Raw genomic sequence first — 25861 nt, forward strand, 5'->3', positions numbered from 1 at the left:
CGCAGGAAGTTGTCTTGAGTTTCTCTCTCCCTCTCCTCCTGCCGCCCCACTCTGTGTGCATGCTCGCTCTTGCTCTCTCTCTCTCTCTCTCTCTCGAGATCTTTAAAAGAAGATAATGAAGAGTAAAAGAAGAATATGTAGAATCTGGGAGTAGAAGAGTTTTGGGTGTAGAGTTTTACTAAAATTACTGACTAGGTCTTAGGGGACTGGAGATGAGGCATTACACATAGGAGATAGGTAAAATATTTGAAACCTTGTTTGGAATATCTTTTTTAAGGAACATATTTTATGTCTGGCAGCAGGGCCCACAGTCTGTACTTTTTAAAAAGTTTTCCAGGTGATTCTGGTATTAGTCAGGTTTGAGACCCACTGTTCTAAAGTTCAGTAACAAAAACAAAAATGTTTTCCCCCTATGATGCTTTTGCAGTCTGAAGATCTGTTCAGCCTCATTGAAACGCATGAAGCAAAACCATTGAAACTTTATGTGTACAATACAGACACTGATAACTGTCGAGAAGTGATTATTACACCAAATTCTGCATGGGGTGGAGAAGGCAGGTAAGGTGGTTTTTTAGACTAAGTTGTGATTGCTTAAACTTACAGTAAATATTATAAACATCATTGCTTTTATTTTGAAACAGTTTATTAGTTTATTATAAGATTTGTCTCTAGAAAAGGAAAGAGCTGACCTAGAATATTGAAACCAGTAATCCATTTTTTTTAAAGCACATGTTAGGGTAGTGTGGTATATATACTACCGTCCTTTTCTTTACTGTTCTAAGAGCAAACAGCCTTGTTTTATTTTGTTATTTTAATAAAATAGTTTTCAGTTTTATTTTCCCAGTTCCCCTCCCCAACAGTGGGATAATGCAAGTGTAAATATCTCTAGCTGCTGGGGAAATTTCTTAGCACTTTATGGAAACTGTTGACTTTCAAAAATGGAGAGACTGGGGATCCCTGGGTGGCGCAGCAGTTTGGCGCCTGCCTTTGGCTCAGGGCGCGATCCTGGAGACCCGGGATCGAATCCCACATTGGGCTCCCGGTGCATGGAGCCTGCTTCTCTCTCTGCCTGTGTCTCTGCCCCTCTCTCTCTCTCTCTCTGACTATCGTAAATAAATAAATTAAAAATTTTAAAAAAAATGGAGAGACTGATTTCAACCAAAAGTTAGACAAAATTGCAACAACAATAAAAACAACATAGAAGATTAAGCCAAGGAGAGAAACAGACTGTAGAAAATCAGTTTTCCAGGACTGTTCATCAAGTCAGTTCCCTATTTCAAAAAAGCCAAAGGAAAACATGAAGACTTAACTTTGCTTCTTTAGGTCTTTCATGTTGTTTAAATTGTACAACTTCTTCGTTATTTTGAAAGGCTTGTGTAATTGAGGAATTCTTGAGCATAAGCCATAATTGTAGGAAAGCCTAGGGTTTGGAAACTTTTCTTTTCTCTTTTTTTTTGGAAACTTTTATAAGTATTTTGTAAAAGTTCCAACATTTGCTGGGAAGAGGATGACTTAGTTGAGACAGAGAAAAAGAAAGACCCTATTTGTTCATAATATCTTTCCCCACACTACCTGAGATTCTGTAGCTGACTATATGTTGCAACCAGAAACCTGGCTTGTTGCAATTTGAGAAAATAGATAGAGGTATCATCTTAAGAATCTGGACTATCTAGAGCAATTCCTGATCAAGTTATTGTCTATTGTCCAGGTTTGTAAACACAGAAGTATGATCTCAAGGCATTCAAAATTGACTCCTTTCAGAGGGGACTGCCTTATATAAATAAAATTTGTAGAGAAGCTGTTGTATTTATTAGATGGTAAATTTTTAAGTTTATAGTGGAAACATTTCCCCTGTCCAGTTAGAAGAGTACTCAGAATAGTATCACAAGAGTACTCGGGGGCAGCCTGGGTGGTTCAGCGGTTTAGCGCCGCCTTCAGCCCAGGGCATGATCCTGGAGACCCGGAATCGAGTCCCACATTGGGCTCCCTGTGTGGAGCCTGCTTCTCCCTCTGCCTATGTCTCTGCCTGTCTCTCATGAATAAATAAATAAAATCTTTAAAAAAAAAAAAAAAAGTATTCGGTAAATATGGAATCAAAGTACAAGGAAGAGGGGCATCTGGATGCAGGTTTAGTATCTACGTTTGATTCGGGTTGTGGTCCGGGGGTCCTGGGATCGAGTCCTGATTCAGGCGCCTTGCAGGGAGTCTACTTCTCCCTCTGCTTATGTCTCTGCCTCTCTCTCTGTGTGTGTGTCTCTCATGAATAAATAAATAAAATATTTTTTTTTAAAAAGTACAAGGAAGAAATTCTGATGATGAAGTCCAACTGCAAAGAACATCACTAATTCTTTAATGTTTCATCTTGCTAAGTACTGCTACGTGCTTGTTCTTGGAGCCCTTTTCTAGGCTCTGGCAATTGTTCCTTTTCTTTAGAAGATATTTTTCTTTTTGACAAGGTTTAATATCATTGATCAGCCATTGCTTTAGACAGATCCATATAGACCATTTTCCTGAGTCTTCCCATTTGACAGATGTGTGTCTCTGGGTTTCATTCCTTATTTAGAGGCTGCTCAGATTTCAGCATATTTCTCTTAGCTTCAGTCTTGGGTTATCTTTAAGTTTGCAGAGGGTCTCACTGTAGCCTCAGTGCTTTCTCTACAACCACTTATTATTTTGATTAATAAGAACCTTGTTTTAAAATGCCCTTACCTCTGAAAGGCTACCATTGATCAGTTTAAATTATTTAATCTTACTTTCTTCCTCTAAATCTGAGATCTAGTTCAGTAAGGATTGCAGATTTGATCATAGAATGGACGAAAAGGGAGCAAAGGAACAAGTAATTTTGTAATATGAAGCATCATTGTAAAATCAGATTTGAATTCAGAAGAGCTGGAGTTGGCCACTGCTTGCTCTCCCAGCTTTTGGTGGTGTAGTATCCACAGAAATAACAGATGCCTTGGCAGGAGGGAGGCACAGAGATACCTGTGTGTGGCCTTCTCAGAAAGTATCAAGTAGTTTGGGAGATAAAAGTAATCATGATGGAAACCGAAGGTGGAATCTGATATGAAGGACCTTACATGTCATGGTCAGGAATTTGGATACACCTCGGGCAGTGGGACCGTGAAATATTGTACCTGTGGGGGTCATTGGTTCCAAACAGAAACCAGTTGTTGTCATAAGCAGACATGAATTTATTATTGTAGAATTTCTCATATAATCAAAGAAACAGCTAAAGAATCAGACATGGGAAGGACAGGACTTAACACCGCTAGGGAGTTTAAAAGGAAGGAAACTGGCAGTTTTCATTAGTACTCTAAAGGGATGGATAAAGCCTTTTTGTTTTTTCTGTCACTCACGAGATTTGCAGCCATGGACAAGAGGGGTGAATTGGCATGGTTTTAGTTATGAGCCATTTCTTGGTTTGGACAAGGTCCCCTGACTGACAATCCCACCAACACTGCACACAGTGTGAAGAAGTAATTCTCCAAAGGGAAAAACGAATATTGGGAGGCCAGCAGACTGAACAGAAGCAATGTGATTATGTCTTATTAGAAAGATGCCTCTGGTGGCAGTGGGAGGATGAAGTAGAATAAATCTGGATTAGTTTGGATTGATTTGTGTCAGGTTCTGAAATTCAACTAGGGGCTTTATAAATGACATCATTGTACAGAAGTGCTTGGAGCTTTTCAGTGGAAAGGCTGCATGTCATTCATTCAGCAAATAATTATTAGGTGTCTGCCATGTGCCAGGAACTGTTATGGCAGTAAACAAAACGAGGTCTCTGCCCTCAAGGACCTTAACATTTTGTTGGGGGAGACAGAAATAAATGTGCAGTGTTGTTAGTTGATGATAAATACTTGAAGGAAAATAAAGAAGAGTAAGGGTCGTGTCTGTGGTGGAGGGAAGGGTGCTGTTTTATGAAGTGTGGTCAGAAGAGACCTCTGATAGGATGACACTGTTTAAAAGAGTGGAAATTGGTTTTGTATTTCAAAACCTCAGAGAAATGTTAGTTGTGATTGATAACAATAACTTTAAGAAAAAAAAATTTTTTTTTGTAGCCTAGGATGTGGCATTGGGTATGGTTACTTGCATCGAATACCAACACGCCCATTTGAAGAAGGGAAGAAAATTTCTCTTCCCGGACAGATGACTGGTACACCTATTGCTCCTCTTAAAGATGGGTTTACAGAGGTAAGACAACTTTACTACCAATGATATCATAAAACTTCCAGTAAAATGAATCGTGTCAATATGTATGGTGGTAGCGCTAATGAAGGTAGGGCAGGCGATGAGTTAAGTGTTGACCATGTTGAATTTGAAGTTCCTGTAGGGATATCCAGCTGGGTAGCCTTATGGATCTGGATTTCGGGAACCAAGGAGAAGGCCAGAGATACAGATTTGGGAATCATCAGCAAAGGGAGGGTAATTTAACCTAATGAATGAACAGTGATAAAAATCGTCAAGGAATTGGGTTTGGGCGGGTCAGAGGACTGAGGTTGAAATTTTGAACATTCCTAATATTCAAATGGATGAATAGAAAAGGGATCCAGCAAAAGACGCTCGGGAGAAGTCCAAAGGGAGGACAAAGCTTCAAAAAAAATAAATAAATAAATAAATAAAAAAGGCACATCAGCTATGTGAGGTACTGAGAGGAGTGAAAAATACATGTCCTGGGCAGGGCAGTTGTGTCAAGTCACAGGGGACAGAGGGCAAATAGTGGGTGATAAGGTGAGATGATGAGAGCTGATGCTTGCTGTTTCAACAAATTTAACTGGGAAGGCAGAGCTAAATGCTGTGTGAGGACTATTACAGGATTAAAATGAAACTTTAAGGAATAAGATATTTGTGCAGGCTTATAGGCTTTTAAAATGTTTTCTGTGCAAGCCTCACAGGACAGTTAACTTTTCTTTGCATGAATAAATAAAAAAACAGACATTGAGAAAGGAAACGCTACTGTTGTAAAGAAAGGGCTGCCACCACTGTCATTTTATGGGACACAGTTTGGCCATCCCCAATTCTAAAGAAAGGGAAGAGGAGCTACTAAGAAAGTGGAACCTTTCCTCACTCCTCAGCCCTGCCATAACCTGACAGCCAGAGCCCATGTGGTTACATGTTCAGATTCCTGCTGCCATGTCTGCTGCTCCTTGTCTGTGGTTCCTGTCCTGGATAAGCCTGTGGGCAGTATGAGAAGACCAGTGGGTGAAATGGCAGCTAGTGAAAAGGGCGGGGATTCAGGTTGTGTTGGGATGTGCCGAGGGCACTGGACCTGACAGAAATTGGAGGATCCCGAGGTGAAACTGCCCATCCACAGAATCCACGTAGACTCAGCCCTCCCCCAGCTTGGAAGGTAGAGGTCTGGCTGCCCCACTCATTCATTGATGAGAAAAGATGAGATAGCCTCATGCAGTTACACATCTTGAGACACTTGTAAGGACGCTACCATGGTATTAAGGCTTTGAGCGTTTTCTTCCACGAACAATGAAAGTTAAAAACTGGCTGAGAACTCAGACAAGAGGAAAGTGGTGGGGTTTTAAAGGTAGAGTAAAAATGATTACGGCTATGAAGGAAGAAAAAGGAGAATCTCCCCCTAGTATGGAAGTAACTAGAGCAGTGTGTGTAATGGGGGAGATGCCACATGTCAGGAGACTGGAAGTGACAGGATGGGGAAATTTTATAGTGCATGGTCCTGGACATGTAACAAAAATAGGAAGGAGCGTCTGATGGCGGAAGTGCCAGGTGAAAACTGTTGACAGCTAGTATGATCAAAAAAGGTGTCTGTTAAGAAATAAAACAGATGAGCAAATGGGAAAAGAAAAGAGACAGGCAGTCCAAGAAACAGACTCTTAACTCTGGAGAACAAACAGATCCTAACCAGGGGGTTGGGGTGAAGGAGGCACCCGGTACGGAGGCAGTGACCCACTATCTGTACACCTGAAGCTCCTATTATGCTGTATGTTAACTAACTGGAATTTAAATAAAAACTTTCTGGGACACCTGGGTGGCTCAGTGGTTGAGCATCTGCCTTCGGCTCAGGGCGTGATCCCAGGATCCAGGATCGAGTCCCACATCAGGCTCCCCGCAGGGAGCCTGCTTCTCCCTCTGCCTATGTCTCTGCCTTTCTCTCTGTGTCTCTTATGAATAAATACATCTTTAAAAATAAATAAATACACACATACATACATACATACATACATACATACATACATACTTTCTTTAAAAAAGGTATCTGTAGGGCAGCCCTGTGGCACAGCGGTTTGGCGCTGCCTTCTGCCCGGGTCGTGATCCTGGAGTCCCGGGATCGAGTCCTGCGTCGGGCTCCCGGCATGGAGCCAGCTTCTCCCTCCTCCTGAGTCTCTGCCTCCCTCTCTCTCTCTCTCTCTCTGTCTCTCATGAATAAATAAGTAAAATCTTTAAAAAAAAAAAAAAAAAAAGGTATCTGTAGGACCTAAGATAGTATCTGTATTTTCTTTCAAGTGAACTTGAGTAATTTTTTCTTTCTTTCGTTTTTGGCAGGTCCAGCTGTCCTCAGTCAATCCCCCATCTTTGTCACCACCAGGAACTACAGAAATTGAACAGGGTCTGTCTGGACTTTCTATTAGTTCAGCTCCACCAGCTGTCAGTAATGTTCTCAGTACAGGTGTGAAGAAATTATATTCTCTTTTCAGCCTACTTTCTTTTTACATGATACTCTTTTCTGTCTCAAGCTAGAATTTTAAAAATTAATGCCAGTGTACTTTGAAAATTGTAAATATGCTCTGCATTTAAACCTCTTCTCAGTATATTTTAGAGTCTGGGCTTCTCTTAGATTGGAAAAGTGGTAGAGTCAGGACTGTACCTTTAAATTCTGTTTACTTGCTCTATTTACTCAACAGATGTTTGCAGTATTCTCTGTGTAGTAAACACTGGAGATACAAAAGTGAGCAGGACACCATTCTCTCCCTGGGGGTTAAGTCTTGCTCAGTGGACACATGTATGTCTTCCTCCCTGTCCTTATTTCTTGTTCTACCCAGTACAGTCCTTCCTTGGTTTAGGTTTTTTCCAACAGCTTCATCAATATATAAATCACGTACTATATCACCCATTTTTCAGTGTATTTGCAGAGTTGTGCAACTATCACGTCAGTCAATTTTAGAATACCTCATTACCCCAAAAGAAACCCTATGCCCTATCAGTCACTCACGGTTTTCCCCAACCCTTCAGGCCTAGACAATTCCTAGTTTACTTTGTTTTTCTGTGGATTTGCCTAATCTAGACATTTCATGTGATATGCATGGTTTCTGTGACAAACTTCTTTCACTTAGAATAATGTTTTCAAAGTTCACTTGTGTGGTAGCATATATTAATACTTCCTTTTTATGGCTAAATATTATGTTCCATCATATGGACTCCACATTTTATTTATCCATTTATCAGTTGTGGGACATTTAGGTTGTTTTTACTTTTTGGCTGTTAGGAATAATGCTACTATGAACATTTGTGTACAAGTTTTTGCGAGAACCTGTGTCTTCATTTTTCTTGGTTATATTCCTAGGCATTGGATTGCTTGGTCACGTGATCTAGATTTTGATATTTCTGTAGAGTTTATTTTTCCATTGCCTTTTTTAAAAACACCTGTTTTCTGATTTTGTTTCTTCATAATACCAAGAGTATATTTTTACTCAATAAATGTTGACCAAGTGAAATACTGACATAGTTTAGTTTTATTTCATTAATACTTACTCTTGAGCTCCTTTTAATATTTGTGTTCTAGTAGAATATATTCTACTTGGTCTTGGAATGGACTTAATAGATGCATTCACCAAGATGTAGGTATGATCTCTGTACGTGGTCCCCTTGTTCAAATCCCAGCCCTTTTCACAGTCTTTATTTTTGTTCCCAAAGATAAGTTCTAGATATAATTTAAAATTTCAATTTTTTTAGAATTCAAAATTTCAGACATAGCCAAAAGTAGACACCACGGTATTATGAACCCCCACCACCCAGCCTCACCAGTTTGCACTATGGTGACATGCTTCTGTACCTCCTACTCTTTGCTGTTTTTCACCCCGGCTTTTTTTAAATATAATTTGCATACCATAAAATTAACTCACTGTACACATACAACTCAGTGATTTTTTAGTAAATTTATGGAGTTGTGCAGTCATCACCACAATCCTGGTTTAGAACATTTCCTAGAGGAAATGAAATATGAATGTCATCAATATCAAGTCATAGATCAATTGGGAGGGAATCGAAAGTTTATTTCATTTGAGTGGCTTTGGAATCCTTTTGTCTGTTGTGATTTTTCTCTTGGATTCCATCAGATGGTCTTCTAGTTTATTCCTGAATAGACTTGTACAGGTGCAAACTGTTCTGTGTCTGAATAATTCTTTTCTCTTTTTAAGTATTCCAGTGCCGTATCAGAGCTCTTCTGATTTTGAAATAGCTGACATCTCTCTTCAAATCTCAGTTTCTTTTTGACATTTTAAATCTCCCCTCATTACATCATACTTACACTTGTATTGTCTTGTAAGCACATGCACTGAGATCCCTGGCCTTGTTCTACTGTAGAGAAATGGCTTCTTGAATGTTAAAAGACAGAAATGTAAATCAGTTGCTCAGAAGACACTGAAATCAACATCTTCACTTTGAGTAAATCAATTTAAAAAGTGAATATTCTAGCAACGTGACACACTTTTATTTTTTATTTACCTGTCTTTTTTAATTAAATTGCTGCAAAGTAGCCCAGTAAGTAACTGTAGAAACATTAAAAGTGTTTTTAAGAAAATAAGAAAACTTTGGATTTGCAAATTTGGGAATTATAATTTAGAAAATGAAGAGATCATTTTGAAGTGATGTTAATCAGTACAACCTTTTCAGTGCAGTCCCTCGTGTTTCCTGTCCCCTCCCGTGCTTGATTTTTCTGCAGATAACTCACACCATTTTACACATGCTGTGTATTTTACTTTTTTAACATCAGTCTCCCTTTTCCTGCCCCTCATCAGAATATATCCTGAAGGTAGGAATTTGTAATTTCTTTATGCTATAGAGTGCCTCAGTGCCTAGAACAATGTCTGATATTCAATAGGTGCCCTCCAAAACTTTGAATGAACATATCGGTCACCCAACTTTTCTGCGAATCTGATAAAAGCAAAGAACCCTCCTCTACTTTTACATGCCTCCCATTGCTACAGAAAAGAAAATACACGAGAAAAATAAAGAATTAACTGTCTGAAAAGTGTTGCTTCATACTTTGAGGCACAGTTCATTTCTGCTTACCATATTTTAGCAGATTTCTGTAAGACAGAATCTGGAATCCATGTGCATTACTCCCGTTGTTTGGACAGCAGAACCTCTCATATGAGTGAGTAGGTGGTAAACATTAGTAGATAACCTTCATCATTTAGTATCCTAAGAGTTACTTGCATTTGAGAACGTAACCTCCTCAAGCTGACGTTAGTAAAAAGACTTCAGAGGAGTGTCACAGAACCTAAAGAGCAAGAGGAAACGGAAATTCAGGAAACCAGGTCATTCTCCATCTCTGGAGGCCCGCATACTCTTGTCTTTTTCAGGCCATCTGCATCATCTCCCCTCTCACAGACCAGCATTCGTGGTTTCACAGAGCATGTGCCCCCACTGCCCCCAGCAGCCTTAGGTTTATGTGACGTCTGGTGCAAGAGTCCAATAGACATTGACTAGACTCTTTGAGTCCCATTTCTGAATTTCTGAGACAGTTTTCTAATCTAGCCCTGCTTAGGTCTGGAGTGTGTGTGTGTGTGTGTGTGTGTGTGTATAAAATTCTTGTCCAGAGAGCTTAGCTGGAGTGGGTTTGCAGAGCCTTCTACCCTCTTAGGCCGCACTCTGGTAACAGTCTTCAGTAAAGGCCACAGGCCAAGTATGCTGACCAGCTAAGACAGTGAGGCAGCCTGAAACTAGGACTGAATGAAGTCCCAGTGAACGAAGACCTTGCCATACTGGGAAGGGGAGGGGACTGAAGACTCTCCTAATAACATCTGTCCATTCTTTATCAACTGAATTTGTTAGATATTTTTTTAAAGATCATGTTTTTGTTTTAGGTGTACCAACAGTACCATTATTGCCACCACAAGTAAACCAGTCCCTCGCTTCTGTGCCACCAATGAACCCAGCTACTACATTACCAGGTAAGCAGCAGGAGACCAGAGATGTATGTGGTAATAATAACATTCCTAGTACTGTGCATCTTTAAAAACAGTGAAAAAATCTTATACCTGTGTGGTGATTTTTTGTCTTTTAATCTCATTTTATCTTTGCTGTAACTTTATGATAAATTAGAGCAAGTGGCAACAAGCTGTCAGGTACCAGCTGTTAGCTTTGAGCTCAGGCTCCTTATGCTCAGCCAGCTACCCATCCAATGCAGCATGAGGCAGGAAGGAGGAATGTGTAAAAGTTCTGTCCTTCAGTGCTTCCTTAGTTGGGGCTCTCTAGTAGTTCTTCAGAGGAATAGGCATCCTGTCCCGAAAGAAAGCGTTCCATATTAGGTTGTTCAGAAGCTCTAACATTAAGTTAAATTTTTATATTTCTTACTGTTCCCAGTGAAGACCAAGTGTCTTTATCCATCAGATAACAATCAAATATTATTTCAGAGATCAAATATACTTGTACTGTGAGAGCCTTTAATCGTATGACTAAAGATGTCATTACACAGACATACTAAACCATTAATAAAATGTGTACACAGATACACAGTGGCAGAGAAGTATGGTAAAATGTTGACGTGGGAATTTGAATGAAAGGTATGTGTGGGATTTCCTTATTTAAACTACTCATGCAACTCTAAGTCTGAAATTATTTCAGGAAACAAAATATTAAAAAGCCAGAGGGACTGTAAACCTCAGCCATCAAAGAGAATTCTGTTTAGTTGCATTTACCGCCGCACTAGCTGAGCTCCATCAGCCCTTTCTCTACGGCACGCAGGCCGTGGTCATTCTGGCTCTCAGATCTGCAAGTCCTCGTGTGTTTTAACACTTGCCTACTGAGCCATCTAATCACTTAGATCACTTAGGTACAGAAAGACATTTCACTTAAGTGAGATGTTTCGCTCTTGTTAATGTCAGACACAGAACTGCCACCCAGTAAGTGGACGTCTGGTGTTCTCACTTTGAAGTGGGTAGTATTCTTTTCAAAACACAAGGATTGAATGTTTTCCCCAGAGGAAGTAGTTTACCTTCTGTTCTCTGCCTTCTCTCTAGGTCTGATGCCTTTACCAACAGGACTACCTAACCTACCTGCCCTCCCCAACCTCAACCTTCCCACACCGCACGTCATGCCAGGCGTCAGCTTACCAGAACTCGTGAACCCGGGTATGTTGCCCATCCTGCCTTCCTAGGACTCTGTCTAATAAAAAGCTTTTATCCAGGAAAGCAGATCCTCTATTGCACTTTTTTCTGGAAAGGTTAGATCGGTTTAACAGATTTCAGCTGCTTCAAACAAATATTAATCTCTTTTATCTAAAAAGCTTAAAAAAAGAAAATATTTTTGTGATTCTCCTCCTTGGCCGCCTCTTCTCCATTTTCCTCTCCTTGCACCCTGACAGCCCAAGTAGCATAAAGACAATTGCGGAAATAAAGCCCAGTGGTGTGGGCATTGCTGTAACTGCTGCAGACAGAAGGCATGTGCAGCTCACCCCGTGAGCGTGCATGGACTCCCCATGACTCTCCTGTTCTGGGCGGCTGCCAGTGGTGCTTGTTTGGAGCAGCCAGGCCGAGGACCTTGGGCTGGGAGATTCTCATCCTCGTTCAGCTGGCTGCATTTGTTATTTGATGAATCTTCTCTGTTATTAACAGATGTTTTTATCATCAAAACTATTGAGATAGTTTAGCTACAAATAGTTAAGCTAGCCAATATTCAAGTGTTTACACTCAGATTTAATGCACTGGTGGAAATGAAGCAGCAGAGGGCCCAATAAATCTGCTCTTCTGGTTAATGAGTACCCACATCACCTTTAACTTAGAGGTGGCCGCAGGTCAGGGCTGTCATTTCCTAATTTCCGTAGCTAGGCCCATGAGTGATGTCGCTGAGCGTACGTTGTCCTGTTTCTGTCCGGATTATAACTGCCCCTGCCGTGCCGCTCCCTATCTGCATGTGTGCATTCCCTGTCCCCATTAGCCTGTTTGCTTTTCAGCACAGTGGTTTAAAAAACAAAGGAAGACTGTAAACTCTACCATTTACTTATCTTAGCACTCCCTTTGTTTTTTCTTTTATGCCCTGTATTCTTGTCTTCTTCTGCCCTTTCCCCCAAATTCACAAACTCTTAAGAGCTTTGAGGGTTTTGCCAGCCGCGTGGTTGCTCTGAATGCGTTGTACATCCTACCTTTCCTTGATTTCCTAATACTTTTTCTTCATTCTGCAGTTCAAATGCTTGAAGTGTATTATTGGTCACAGTAAACCCACCAGGTGTAATGGTTGCTGGTCAGTCGCAGGGCTTGACCCGAGGCTGGGTACTTGCGGGGGTGCTGGGCCGCCCCCCGCCCTTGCTGCTGTCTGTCCAGAGGGCAGCTCCGCCTCGGCCTCACCTGCCGGGGTGAACGGGGTTCTCCTGTCCTATGCGAGGGTGGCCGCTTTGCCTGCTGGGTGTGCTTCTGTCTGTTCTGACTGGGAGACTCACTTCTCTGGAGTGGCTGAGCCACGGGGAGGTTCTGGAGTGGAGAAGCCCAGAACCGGTCCTCCTGGCCAGCTGCTCTTGTGACGGGTGTTTAACTCTGGCCTGGCTTCTGCCTGAGGATACGCAGAGGTTGTGATTTGTGTTGTCTCTCCTTGGCTTCAGTTCCTTAATGAAATGCAAATTAAAACAGTCATGTGATGATGACTACTGCTTTTTTAGTGCTGGGAGGATGTGTGATCTCTGCCGTTTTTGTCCTAGGTTTGCCACCTCTTCCTTCCTTGCCTCCCCGAAACTTGTCTGGCATGGCACCTCTCCCCATGCCATCCGAGTTCCTCCCGTCATTCCCTTTGGTTCCAGAGGTGTCTTCTGCAGCAAGCTCAGGGGAGCTGCTGCCCTCCCTCCCGCCCACCGGCAGCCCGCCCTCCGACCCTGTCACAACCACCGCAAGGGCAGATGCTGCCTCTGCACCCGCACCCACACCCACACCTGCTGGGGATGCAACGCCTCCCACTCACAAGGCCCCCGGCGCTGTCGAGGACAAAGTCTGCGAATCCACCCCGACCAGCGAGAAGCCTGTCTCCGCAGTTACGGATGCAAGTGCCTCCGAGTCACCCTAACTTCGAACCGGTCTTCGGAAGCGGCATGGTGGGCTTCCCCAACTGCGGGAGCGTGTCTGGAAATGCAAACTATCATTAATTTCACACTAGTTTGTACCGTATCTGTAGGCATCCTGTACATAATTCTAAGGGGAAAACTAAGGAAGAGGACGTGGGCTTGGGGCCTGCCGAGTCGGGGTGGGGCCCACAGGCAGGGTTGGGAAGTGTCAGAGTGCTTGTATTTTAAAACAACCAAAAAGAATTGTAAGAGTGGCTTGCTGCCAGGTTTCCACTGCCATTCTTGGGGGTATACATCTTTGGGAAAGGTGGTGACAGGGCATCCGCTAGGCTCCCTGTCGCCCTGCTGCTCCTTCTGTAAGAAAATGAAATATTTTATGCCTAGTACTCACACTCAACATTTCTTGTATTTTGTAAATCGTTTTTGAGAATGCAGACCACCTCACTAAATGGTGAAAGGAAAAGCTATTTTACTTTTGGTCTCTGTGAGTCACATCCCTCTAAAGGTTTACATGAAAATTCCAACTAAAGATGTTTGTTAAAAGTTACACAATGTGCACTATTAATTGAACATCTTTTTATTCAGCCTATACACAGATCTTTGTTTAGAGCTCTCAGAATTACTCAGATAACATTTTGTAACTGCTGCTGTTGCTTTATACGTCCACCGTAAAAATGGCATTTAAAAAGAAATAAAGGAGATGTTGCACAGTTTTAAACCAGAAGGTGGCACTTTGTGGCTACTTATAATATTATAGCTCTACTGGAAAACATAGATACAGCAATAAATTACAGTAATTTTATTTTTTCTTCTTGTGGTGCATTTAAATGATGACTCTTAATTACCATGTATGCTCTTGTCACTCTCCAGTATGTCACACATCTTTAATGTAATTTTTCATGTCTTATGTTTGCTTTTTCTTAAGTTTTCTAAGAGATGGTAAGTTAAGTGGAATTGATTTATTGAATGAAATTAAATGCATATTATATCTGTTTTTTAAATAAGAAAAAAGAGGTTCATCAGTTATTGACCTGGTGGTAGCATGAATGCCTAAGGGAGCTGCACCGTGGTTCACCTGCAGTTCCTCAGCCAGAAACTAGACTTAAGTGGCACCGACCCATTGCCCTCATAGGGGGCCCAGCACCAGCCAGTATTTAGGGTGTATCCGCTTCTGGAGCCAGGTGTGTACTTAAAGCTCAGCTCCAACTCTAAGCATAGCTCCTTTTGTTCGCATTGTAAATATTTCTAGAATATTTCTCGCAATAATCCTGTTTTTTGAAAAAGAGCTTATAACAGGAAAAATCTTCACAGGCATATAACAGGTAGGAAAAGTATTTAAATGTTAGAATTTTTTAGTTTCCAGGATAGGAGGAGGTTGGGCAGTTGTTATTACATTCTAAAAGATGCTCATATTTTTAAAAAACGTCCAGGAGATACCTTAGTGGAAAGTACATAAATACATTTAAGCTTTAAAAGTGATTTATTTTTATTTTTATTTTTTTTAAGATTTATTTATTCATGAGAGAGAGAGAGAGAGGCAGAGACCCAGGAGGAGGGAGAAGCAGGCTCCATGCTGGGAGCCCCATGCGGAACTCGATCCCGGGACTCCAGGATCACACACTGCGCCAAAAGCACACTCAGCTAAACCGCTGAGCCACGCAGGGATCCCTTAAAAGTGATTTAAAAAACAAAAACAACCCAGCAATTCTTCCAATGCAGTGATTACTTTTGTGAGGTCACACTTCTCATTTGAGAAGGACAGTCCTGGACCGTCTTTCCAGAAGAACATCCATACGCATATATAAAACCTAAGCTCTGAAGAGAGAGGGGTTCTTGGCGTTCATTTGAAGGATGGGCACAGACTTGGCCTATGGTGGCTCATTGAATCTTCTTGTACAAAGCACTTATTTTAGATAATCTCTGCTTCCTTCTGAAAACCTGTTTAAGTGTTAGATGGTAGTAGATCCTGTACTGGTGCCAGAAACACGGATGTAAAAGGTCGTGTCCCTGCCAGGAGGACACTTAACTGTGGCCGTGCTAAGGGAGGGAGGGTGGGGGTGGGGGTCGGGGTGCGTCAGTCCTCCGGGCACTCCAGAAACACTGCTCTCACCATGGGGATGGGCTTTCTGGCCAGCCCACGAGGGGAGGATCACATGACATCAATTCCCTTTGAACCCCCTGTGTCACACTGTATTCCTAAGTGCACACAAGAGAGACACAAGGCAGTGATGGGGGAGGACATTGGTTTGGAATAAACTGCATTATCACAAATAGTCAGAAAATAATGGTGGCTTAAATAAAGTGTATTTCTCCCATGTTCAGATAGTTGGTTGGAGATAGTCTGGCAGAGGCGGGGCTGGTCCACTGCAACGTCCGAGACCTTAGCTCCCATCTAGAGGCCTACAGGGTCTTTCCATTTCCATGGTCATGCCAAAGACTCGGGTGGCAGCTGCAGCGTCAGCCGTGCCATTCTTGTTCCAGCCAGAGAAGGTACCTTCCTCTTTCCTTTGGGGACGGTTCAGAGAAGTGTCCTGTCACAGTACGGTGGCTTATATCCTTCAGGCCAGTGTGGAGTTACATGGCCACTTCCAGCCAGAGAACCGAAGTCTTTATCCTGCCTTGTGTTCAGCCACTACTGAGGAGGAAGAAGAGGAGCCAGTGAGGCCCAGTGAGCAGCCCTCCTGCACCCACAGCGGGACTGAGCCCTCGGTGAGGCCCACATGCAGCACCACTGTTCACACCGAGGTTTGGCGGAGCCAGAAGAGGCCATGTGGTGAGGGTGCTGGGAGTTGGGGAGGTTTCTGAGAGGCAGCATTTGACATAAGGAACTACTTAGGCAAAGGAGAGGGCAGAGACCTTCTAGGTTAGGGACATGTTTAAGGAATGGCAAGGAGAGTGCACAGGGCTCCTGAGGGCCGGCCTGGGGAGTTGGGGCTTTGTCTTAAAAATAGGAGTCACTGAAGGGGCTCCATGGGGTACAAGCTCGGATGTGCATGTGAGAAAGCCAGGGCTGCAGTGGTCCCTCCACAGGGCCACCAACTCAGAAATGAAGGAAAAGAAGGGAAGAGCTTCAGGGCGGATGGAAGAAACAGACTTGCTGCTGTCAACCAGAGGGCACTTTTTTTTTTTAAGGATTTTTTTTTAAGGATTGATTGATTTGAGAAAGAGCCAGGGAGGCAGAGGAAGAAAGAGTCTTAAGCAGGCTCCATGCTCAGCGGGGACCCTGAGATCTTGACCTGAGCTGACTGCACCACCCAGGCTCCCCCATCCAGAGGCGCCTTTGACAGCGAAGGCTGGGGGTGATGACTTCAGCCTCCCCCTTTGGTTTTTGTTCCTGTTTTATCCTTAGTCCATTATTAAGCACACTTACCAGGAAGAGTAAAGTTTAGCTCACTCCCTGATAATTGAAAAAGGAAAGGAAAGGAAAAGGACTTTCCTTATTTGTGAGATGCCAACTAATGTTCAAGGATGGCTCTGCCTTGGCCTGAAGGTGAAAGCCTTCCCTTTAATTATCTGAGCACCCAGTAAGTGTTTCAACCCCCGGCTGCAGTTGGAATCACCTTGATTAGAATATGGATTCCTGGGCCCTGGGAGTTTTAAGAAGCTTCCCAGGGCATGGGAACCACTAAACACTGACATTTCTCCTCCACACTGAACCTGTCCTGTCCCTTGCTACCGGTAGCAGCACCTACCCACACCGCCTGGGTGATTGAACCAGACTGTTCCAGAACTTGTGGAGGTAATAAGACAACATAAAGGGTCATTGTCTACTAAGATGTTTTCCCACTTAGCAAAATGCCCATGTTAAGAGACGATTTATTGCTTATTATTTTATTGCTGATACTTTTTTGCCTTAGATCTAGGAAGAACAGCTTCCCGCATTGCTAACCAACGCATTCCTTTATAAGCGCCTTGCATAAAAGCCAGTTTGAGTAAATAGAAGACCAGGGAATCAATGCCAAGCATGAGAAGCACAGGCCAGTGGAAGAGCAGGTGGGCTGGCTCTCAGGCTGGGAGCATCCTGGGCCCCGGGGGGGGGGGGGGGGGGGGGGGGGTAGAGAATGCCCTGCTCCCAGAGGCAGCCGGTGGCAGTGGGGTCCCCCAGCTGTGGGAGGCCAGGGACAGAGCTTGCATCTGTTATAGAGCAGCTGAGGGCTGTGTGCAGAAAAAGCCACCTCTCCAGGGAATCAGGCGAATGTGGGTGCCCTCTGGCCACTTGGCCAGTTCAAACAAAGCATGAGGAAACCATCCACTGGTGGAGGTGGGCCCCAGGGACTTTCAGTGTTATCAGTTCAGGTTGCACAGTATTTCCTGGCAATAGAATTCCCCTGTTCCACGAAGGCCACTGGGACTCAGGATACTAACAGTATGTGCGGGCAGCCCAGTTGGCTCAGCGGGTTAGCGCCGCCTTTGGCCTGGGGTGTGATCCTGGAGACCCAGGATCGAGTGCCACGTCGGGCTCCCGGCATGGAGCCTGCTTCTCCCTCTGCCTGTGTCTCTGCCTGCCTCTCTCTCTCTCTCTCTCTCGTCTCTTGTCTCTCGTCTCTCGTCTCTCCTCTGTCTCTCATAAATAAATAAATTCTTAAAAAACAACAGTACGTGCTCACTGCTGGTGGGATGAACAAGGAAGCAAGGGGTGCTTGGCTGGCTCAGTAGAGTGTGCAACTCTTTTTTTTTTTTTTAACTCTATTTTTTTTATTTTTATTCATTTATGATAGTCACACAGGGAGAGAGAGAGAGAGGCAGAGACACAGGCAGAGGGAGAAGCAGGCTCCATGCACCGGGAGCCTGATGTGGGATTCGATCCCAGGTCTCCAGGATCGCGCCCTGGGCCAAAGGCAGGCGCCAAACCACTGCGCCACTCAGGGATCCCGAGTGTGCAACTCTTGATCTTGGGGTGGTGAGAGTGAATCCCACATTGGGTGTAGAGATTACTTAAGAAGATAAATAGATAAACTTTTGGTTTTCTTTAATAAAAAAAAAAAAAGGAAGCAAGTTGCTGAGCCAGCCCTGCAAAGCCACTTTCCAGGACAATCTGGTGAAGAAGAGGTAGCAAACAGGCTTCCCTCCCAGACATGGTTCCTTTGAACTGGCCTGTATATAGTAAAATGTGAATTGATTGCCAACATTACAAATAAAATTTCACATAAACTCAGATTTCTGGTTTCTCAAAAAGTCCCAAGATCTGGCAACACTAAATCCTCAGTCCACAAGGAAAACAAGGGCCCCCATGAGCCTAAATCCTTCAGTTTGCTCTAGTCTCCACCTGGCTTACTGGTTTCTACCACCTACCTGGCCCACAGGCATTTGAATTTGCAGTGTCTCAAGTATTATTTTGGAAGGGATGGGGAAAAAACTGGAGGCTTCAAAGGTTAGATGATCCAGAGCCCAGAGGATTCAGGATCAGAAAACAAGATTCTTCTGGGGTGGCTTAGTTGGTTGAGCCTCCAACTCTTGATTTTGGCTCAAGTCATGATCTCAGGTTTGTGAGATCAAGTACCGAGTCAGGCTTGCACTGGGTGTGGAATCTGCTTGGGATTTTCTCTCTCAGCCCCTTCCTCCCTGCCATCTCTTCTCCTGTAAAAGAAAAACAAAATTCTATGGCCTCGAATCCTGGTGCAAGGAAAGTGGCTCACATTTGCCCAGCTCCAACGAGGCTGGCCTGACTTGAGACTGAAACAAGTAGGTTTGCCTGAGGTTGTGGGGGAAGCATCTCTGGGGCATTTGAATTAGGGTGTCTGGCGGTGGGGTTTTGGGAACTTCTCAGTTCTCTTACACACATGAATTGCCAGAATCTTTAAAAAACACATTTGAATTGCTTTTTAATCAACAAAAACAATGGGATCATTTCCATGTCAGGGAGAAATGGGAGACTAAGGAACCAGGGCTGTGTAGCCTGGAGGGCGGGGGGTTGGCAATCTCCAGCGGCATTTAAAAGGACTCTACTAAAACCTCTGTCACTGTGGCCCTAGGTTAGAATTATCAGCGACACTTGCACTGTGACTGATTTACAATATTGTATTTGTAAATCGGTTTGGCCAGAAATGTTCCTATGTTCTAAATGTTCAGACAGCTGTGCTGAGCAGAGACTCCAAGAGTCCGCATGGTTTTGGCACTTAGATCTCTGAAAATAATGATAGCGTCACATACAGGGGGCATAAGGCCTCTAACATGGTTCCGTTGGGGATCAGCAGCTGCACAACCCGTGTGCTTTGGGGCAGGGGGAGCCTAAGTGGGAGAGCATGCTCTGGTTGTGGGGGCTCCGACAGGCTCCTGTGGCCGAGTCCAGGGCCTCAAGAGCTCATGCCGTGAACAAGGCATTCACCCGCCTTGGCCTCTGCCACGTTTCTGTTTTCTCTTTTTATTTTCCTGGGATGGCCAGAAATAAGGGCATGTAGACTCATAGGCGATGAATTTCATTTTTCCAACTTCAGATCTCTACCAGGCAGCTAGTGCATAGACACATAACCCCCGGGGGGGGGGCACCCGCAGTGCACGGGGTCCTCGGCCCGAGGCGTCGCGGCCCCAGGGGAGGAGAGCGGCGCCCACCGCACTGGCACCGGGGCGCGGACTCGACCCTGAGCTCGCCCCGGTTGCAGACGGTGACCCGTGGAGGAAAACTGGGTTTTCTCATCTTAATACCGATATATTTAACATGTATTGAAAAAAAAAAAAAAAACAGTTGCTTCGGATAAGGCGAAAGTAGCTTCCCTAACAAATGAACTTTGGTGAGAAGGAGGAATCCACAGTCCGAGCTGACGCCGACGCAGGTGCCAGGCGCCATGTTGGGAGCTTTCTCGTCGAGCCCCGGGCACCCCGGCCAGGGGACCGCTAGCTCCACGCGGCAGCTCGGAAGCCCGTTCGCACCGCCCGGGAGCGCTGCGGCAGGAGCCCGGCCCCGGGCTGGGCCGTCCCCGCGGCGCCCGCACTGACCCCGGCCCGGGACTCCCGCGCGGCCGCCGCCCGCGTGCAGGGGGAGCCCCGGCCGCAGTGCGCGCCGCGGCCACCAGGTGGCGCCGCGAGCCCGGGCAAGCTGCGCGGCGTCAGAGGCCGCGGGGTCTCCGGGCCGGCCTCGCAGGGCCGCGGGGCGGGGCGGGGGCGGGGGCCGCCCCGAGGGTGCGGGCGTTCGGCGGCCGGTGGCCGGGGTGCCCCGGCTTGGGCCCCCGCTTCCCCCGCCCGCGCAGACGTTTATCTGAGGGAAGATGCTGAAAAGCCAGGGTGCGTTCTCCAAGAGGAACCTGCCGCAGAGTTTTGTGGGTTTTTTAAACAGATTTTTAAAATTTGTTTATCAATGAGAGAGAGACACAGGTAGAGGCTCCTCGCAGGGAGCCCGACGCGGGACTCGATCCCAGGACGCCAGGGTCACGCCCCGGGCTGCAGGCGGCCCTGACCGCTGAGCCCCCGGGACCCGCCCCACGGTTTTAAAGTAAACCTGTGCGGGGATCCCTGGGTGGCGCAGCGGTTTGGCGCCTGCCTTTGGCCCAGGGCGCGATCCTGGAGACCCGGGATCGAATCCCACGTCGGGCTCCCGGTGCATGGAGCCTGCTTCTCCCTCTGCCTATGTCTCTGCCTCTCTCTCTCTCTCTCTCTCTCTCTCTCTCTGTGACTATCATAAATAAATAAAAATTAAAAAAATAATAATAATAAAATAAAGTAAACCTGTGCGCGTCGGGGTCGTTAAGATAAAAATGCAAAGGCCTGCGGATGCCCGTGAGCCCCGCGGCTCCTGCAGACGCCTTAGGAGCCTGAGGCCGGGCGCGGGGTCTGGCTTCCCCGGCCCGGCTCCCCACACCGAGGGTGAGCCCAGGGCCTGGCGGCAGCTGCCCCCCTGCATGGCCCCCCCGGCCTGGGTGCTTCCCCCCTGCGTGGGCCCCGGGCCTGGGTGCTCCCCTCCACTGCATGCCCCCCCACCCGGGCCTGGGTGCCCTCCCCCCCCCCGGGCCTGGGTGCCTCTGCGTGCCCTCCCCCCCCCCCCCCGGGCCTGGGTGCTTCCCCCCTGCGTGGGCCCCGGGCCTGGGTGCTCCCCTCCACTGCATGCCCCCCCCCCCCCCCGGGCCTGGGTGCCTCTGCGTGCCCTCCCCCCCCCGGGCCTGGGTGCTCCCCTCCACTGCATGCCCCCCCCCCCGGGCCTGGGTGCCTCTGCGTGCCCTCCCCCCCCCGGGCCTGGGTGCTTCCCTCTTTTGTGGGCCCGGGGCCTGGGTGCTTTCCCCTGCGTACCACCCCCTCCCCCCCCGGGCCTGGGTGCTTCCCCCCTGCGGGCCCCGGCTCCGCCGGCGAATGTTCCCGAAGCGCACCCGCGTGGGGCGGCCGGCTGGGCCCCGCACCGGCTGGGGAGTGAGCGGCGTGGCCCGGGGGGCGAGGCCCAGCCGAGCAGCAGCCACGCGGGGTAGGCGGGCCGCCGGCTGCTGTGGGGTCGGGGCCGCGGAGCCAGGGCCTCCCGGGTCAGCTTGGCGGGGCGGGGAGCGGAGGGCTCGCGCCCCGAGGGTCCGGGAGCACAGGCCCCTGAGCAGGCGGAGGCCCTCGGAGCCTGGACGGCGGAGGGTCGGCCTGGGCACCGGGTGGGGGGCGGGGGGGCAGGCGAGGAGGCCCGGCTCCCCGGACCCAAGCCAGGCCTCGCGAGCCCCGGGCCCTGCCCTGACCCTGGGGTGGGGCCGGTCGCCCTCGGCTGCGCGGTCCCTGGAGGTCGCGGAAGGGCCCGAAGCCCGTGCACGGAGCCCTCGCGCCTTCTGCAGCCGAGCCCGCCCTTGACCCGGCCACGGAAGCGACTCCCCACCGGTGCTGCTCGGCCCTGCTTGCTTAAAAAAGCAATTTTTAAAAAATAATAATTGATTAATTAATTAATCAAAATAAAATAATAACTCCTGATGCCTCCAGATCAGGTAAAGCAGCTTGGGGGACCTTGGCGGTCTTTCCCCCTCAATCCCTCATTTTATTTTAAAGATTGTATTTATTTATCCATGAGAGAGAGAGAGAGGCAGAGACACAGGCCGAGGGAGAAGCAGGCCCCACGCAGGGAGCCCGACGTGGGGCTCGATCCCGACCCCGGGTCTCCGGGGTCACGCCCTGGGCCCAAGGCGGTGCTAACCGCTGAGCAGCCCCCCCCCAGGCTGCCCACGATCCCGCATCTTATAAATGAAGGTGCTGAGCTGTGGAGAGGGTGAGTGCGGCCCTCAGGCCCCGGCGCTGGGCCTGTGTCCAGGTGGGAGAGGAAGCCCCATTGGCTCCTGGAGCGTGGCCACTACCTGGGCCCCCGAGCGAGGGCGGCTCACAGCCCGGAGGGGACACGCAGGCCACTCAGGCCCCTGGAGCCCTGGGCAGGGCGAGCTCAGCGCGGGCCCTATGCGCCTCCCAGGGGTGCTCTTAAGGCAAACCAGAGCTAAGGGAACCCTCACTTTTTTTTTTTATCAGAATTTTAAATGCCAATGATTTTCCTTTTTTTTTTTTCCAGCAGTAAGACTGGTGCAGTCAGTCATCAGGACTCTTGGTTGTGCCAAGAACCCAACCGAAACCAGCCTGGTCAGATGGGGGCCACTTAAAGGCAGGCGCCTGCAGCGAGAGGGGAGCCGGGAGCCCAGGCCAGCAGAGAAGTGAGTGAAGAGATGATTGAGGTGAGAAAGTGCAACAATGAGACCCTGGAGGGAAGGCCCCCAAGTCACACCCACCTGTGGTCTTACCTTGGTAGCAGGCACCATGTCTGGTTTAACTGGCTCTGCAGTATCTAGAACATCCCTGACTCAGCAGGCACTTAATGTCCACTGAATGAGTGACCCCCAGGATCTGTCCTCATCTAGCTTGGAGTCTAGCAGGGGGACCCAGATGGCACTGAGTCCATGTGGTAAATGCACAGCTCCCTGCCTCCACCCCACTGTGTCCATCTCTAGGCCGGGACTCAACAGAGAGGAGGGAGGAGCACACCTACCCAGGGGGAGTACACAGAGGATGGCCACATCCTCCCTCCCCAGGGGAGAGCCCTCTGTGGGGGGACAGCTGTGCCCAGCAGGAGGCGGTGTACTGTGGGTGTGAGCCACAGTGACTAGAGGCATGGACGGCTCACACCTGCTGCTCTGCTTCTCACAGAAGCTCTAGGCTCACTATGTCCTGTCTAATGGGGGCAGGGTGGGGGGGCTGAGAAACGGAATTTTGTTTGTTTTAGGGTTAGGGACTTAGCTGTCTTGCTCAAGAATAAACAGTAAGTTATGGGCAGGAATTGAAGAGTATTTGATGGGATTTTCACTTTCATTTTCAGAGCTTTATTCTTTTACTTACAAGTTGGGAGAAATAATAAAAGTTCTCAATACTGAGGAAAAAAAATACTTGTAATATCTGAGCATATCAGAAACTAGCAACTCTGCTTTATTTTAGGAGAACAGAGTGTTGTCTGGAGAGAACTGCGTTTGATAAAATATTGGCAAACGTGTTAAAAGAATACTATGGTAGTATCAGTAATATCATCGAGGGATTTAGGAAGTTCATACGTGTAATAAAAATGACACAACTTATTTGAGAACCTTGTTAGAGAATTACCAAGGAAAGATTTTTAGTTTAAATGATTTCCTATTCTTCAAGGCTAACATTTTGTCCTAAAGTCTCTCTTGAAGAGTCAAGGAGAATGGACAGGATTAAAGTATATCTATTAGCTTCTTCAGATGAGGATGCCGTAAATACCTGGAGTGTTGCCAGCTTTTGTCGCTGCCTAGGATATGGTTTGTGCTTCTGAAAATCGTGAAGAGGTTTTATAGTGAAATGATCTTAGTTATTTTATGCTGGAGTAGCATACACCTTTGGATTTTTCTATGGACTTCTTTTTATTTTTAATTTTTTAGTAGCACCAGATTATGGTCTTACCACAATGTAATTTCACATTTATGTGCGTGATTCGTTTAATTTTTTTTCTTTTAAAGATTTTATTTATTTATTCGTGATAAAGAGAGAGAGGCAGAGACACAGGCAGAGGGAGAAGCAGGCTCCATGCAGGGAGCCCGACGTGAACTCTGATCCTGGGACTCCAGGATCACGCCCTGGGCCAAAGGCAGGCGCTAAACAGCTGATCCACCCAGGGATCCCCCTGATTCGTTTAATTGATACCTGTCTCCACTATCGGACTCTGTGTTCCACAAGAACATTTTTCTGCTTCTTTCTGTAACCTCAGAGCCTTGAAGAGTTTTGCATAGAGTATATGCTCCATAATTTTTGATGAATGATTTAGGGACTTAGGGGAGGTTTTTAGGCTAGATCACTATTCATTTTAGAGCATCCCTAAGTACATTATTTTCTAAATGCTCAGAAAGCATTGTTAAAAGCAAAAGCAAAACAAAACAAAAACATTGTAATGGATGGAATTGTCATTTAGTAACCTATGGCTTTTTTTTTTTTTTTAAGACTTTATTCACTTACTCATGAGAGGCAGAGACACAGGCAGAGGGAGAAGCAGACTTCCTGTGGGGAGCCCGATGTGGGACTCAATCCCCGAACCCTGGAATCATGCCCTGAGCTAAAGGCAGACACTCAACCACTGAGCCACCCAGGAGTCCCAGCAACCTATAACTTTTAAGTAATACCTTTTTTCATTTTTGAAAATATTTCTTTGATTTACTTAAATTTATTCATAACTAAAAGCACTTAGATATGTTATTTGCAGATGGAGAAAGTGGGATGAAGTAATTTTTTATTGAGATATAATTGACCATGACATTCGTTTCAGGTATAATGACTTCATATTTGTATATATTACAAAATGATCATCAAAATGTCTACTTAAAATCTGTCACCATACATAGTTACAGATTTTTTTCCTTATGTTGAGAACTTTTAAGATCTACTCTCCTGGGAACTTTATTTCAACTTTGTATATAATAGAGTATGAACTATAGTCACCATCCTGTACATTACATCCTCATAATTTATTTTACAACTGGAAAGCCAACCAACTTGTACCTTTGGTCCCATTCATCCATTTCAACATTCCCCGCCTCTGGCAACCTCCACTCTCTTCTCAATATATATGAGCTTTGGGTTGTTTTTGTTTGTTTCTGCCTTTTTTTTTGGGGGGTTTGGTTTTATTTTGTTTAGATTCCACCTATAAGTGAAATCTTACGGTTTTGTCTTTCTATGTATGACTTATTCACTTACCATAATGTACTCAAGGTTCATCCATGTTGTTGCAACTGGCAAGATTTCCTTCTTTTTTATGGCCGAATAACATTCTCTCGTGTCCGCACCTTTTCTTTATCTGTGCGTTCATTGATGGACACAGGTTGCTTCCATGTCTTGGCTGCTATAAATAATGCTGCAACAAACATGCCCCGAGCTAAAGGCGGATTGCAGGTATCTTTTCAAATTAATGTTTTTGCTTTCTTGGGTAAGTACCCAGAACTGGAGTTCCTGGATCATACAGTAGCTACATTTTTATTTTTTATTTTTAGAAACTTCCGTACTATTTTCCACAGTGCACCAATTTGCATTCCCACCAACAATGCACGAGGATTCCCTTTGATCTACACCCTCACCAACACTTGCTATTTCATGTCTTTTTGTAAGGTGCCATTCTAACAGGTATGAGGTGGTATCTCATTGTGGTTTTGATGTGCATTTCCCTGATGGTGAGCGATGTTGAGCAACTTCTCA

At 46.0% G+C, this 25861-nt stretch overlaps 1 protein-coding gene and 1 long non-coding RNA gene across 2 annotated transcripts in view; both read left to right on the forward strand.

The window, feature by feature from the left end:
- Positions 1-14039, forward strand: part of GORASP2 (golgi reassembly stacking protein 2) — a 38407-nt gene extending 24368 nt beyond the window's left edge. The window contains exons 5-10 of the mRNA XM_025460140.3: positions 428-558; positions 4059-4191; positions 6514-6637; positions 10056-10142; positions 11211-11321; positions 12881-14039. Coding sequence (XP_025315925.1) covers positions 428-558; positions 4059-4191; positions 6514-6637; positions 10056-10142; positions 11211-11321; positions 12881-13239 — 945 coding nt within the window. The 3' untranslated portion in view covers positions 13240-14039. The remainder of the gene's footprint in view (positions 1-427; positions 559-4058; positions 4192-6513; positions 6638-10055; positions 10143-11210; positions 11322-12880) is intronic.
- An 8652-nt stretch (positions 14040-22691) lies between these two features.
- The window catches only part of LOC125754410 (uncharacterized), a 38240-nt gene continuing 35070 nt past the window's right edge, over positions 22692-25861 (forward strand). Inside the window, exon 1 of the long non-coding RNA XR_007408523.1 lies at positions 22692-22845. This is a non-coding gene — a long non-coding RNA (uncharacterized LOC125754410). The remainder of the gene's footprint in view (positions 22846-25861) is intronic.

Source organism: Canis lupus, chromosome 36 (assembly GCF_003254725.2).
Source record: "Canis lupus dingo isolate Sandy chromosome 36, ASM325472v2, whole genome shotgun sequence".
Classification (NCBI taxonomy): Eukaryota; Metazoa; Chordata; class Mammalia; order Carnivora; family Canidae; genus Canis; species Canis lupus.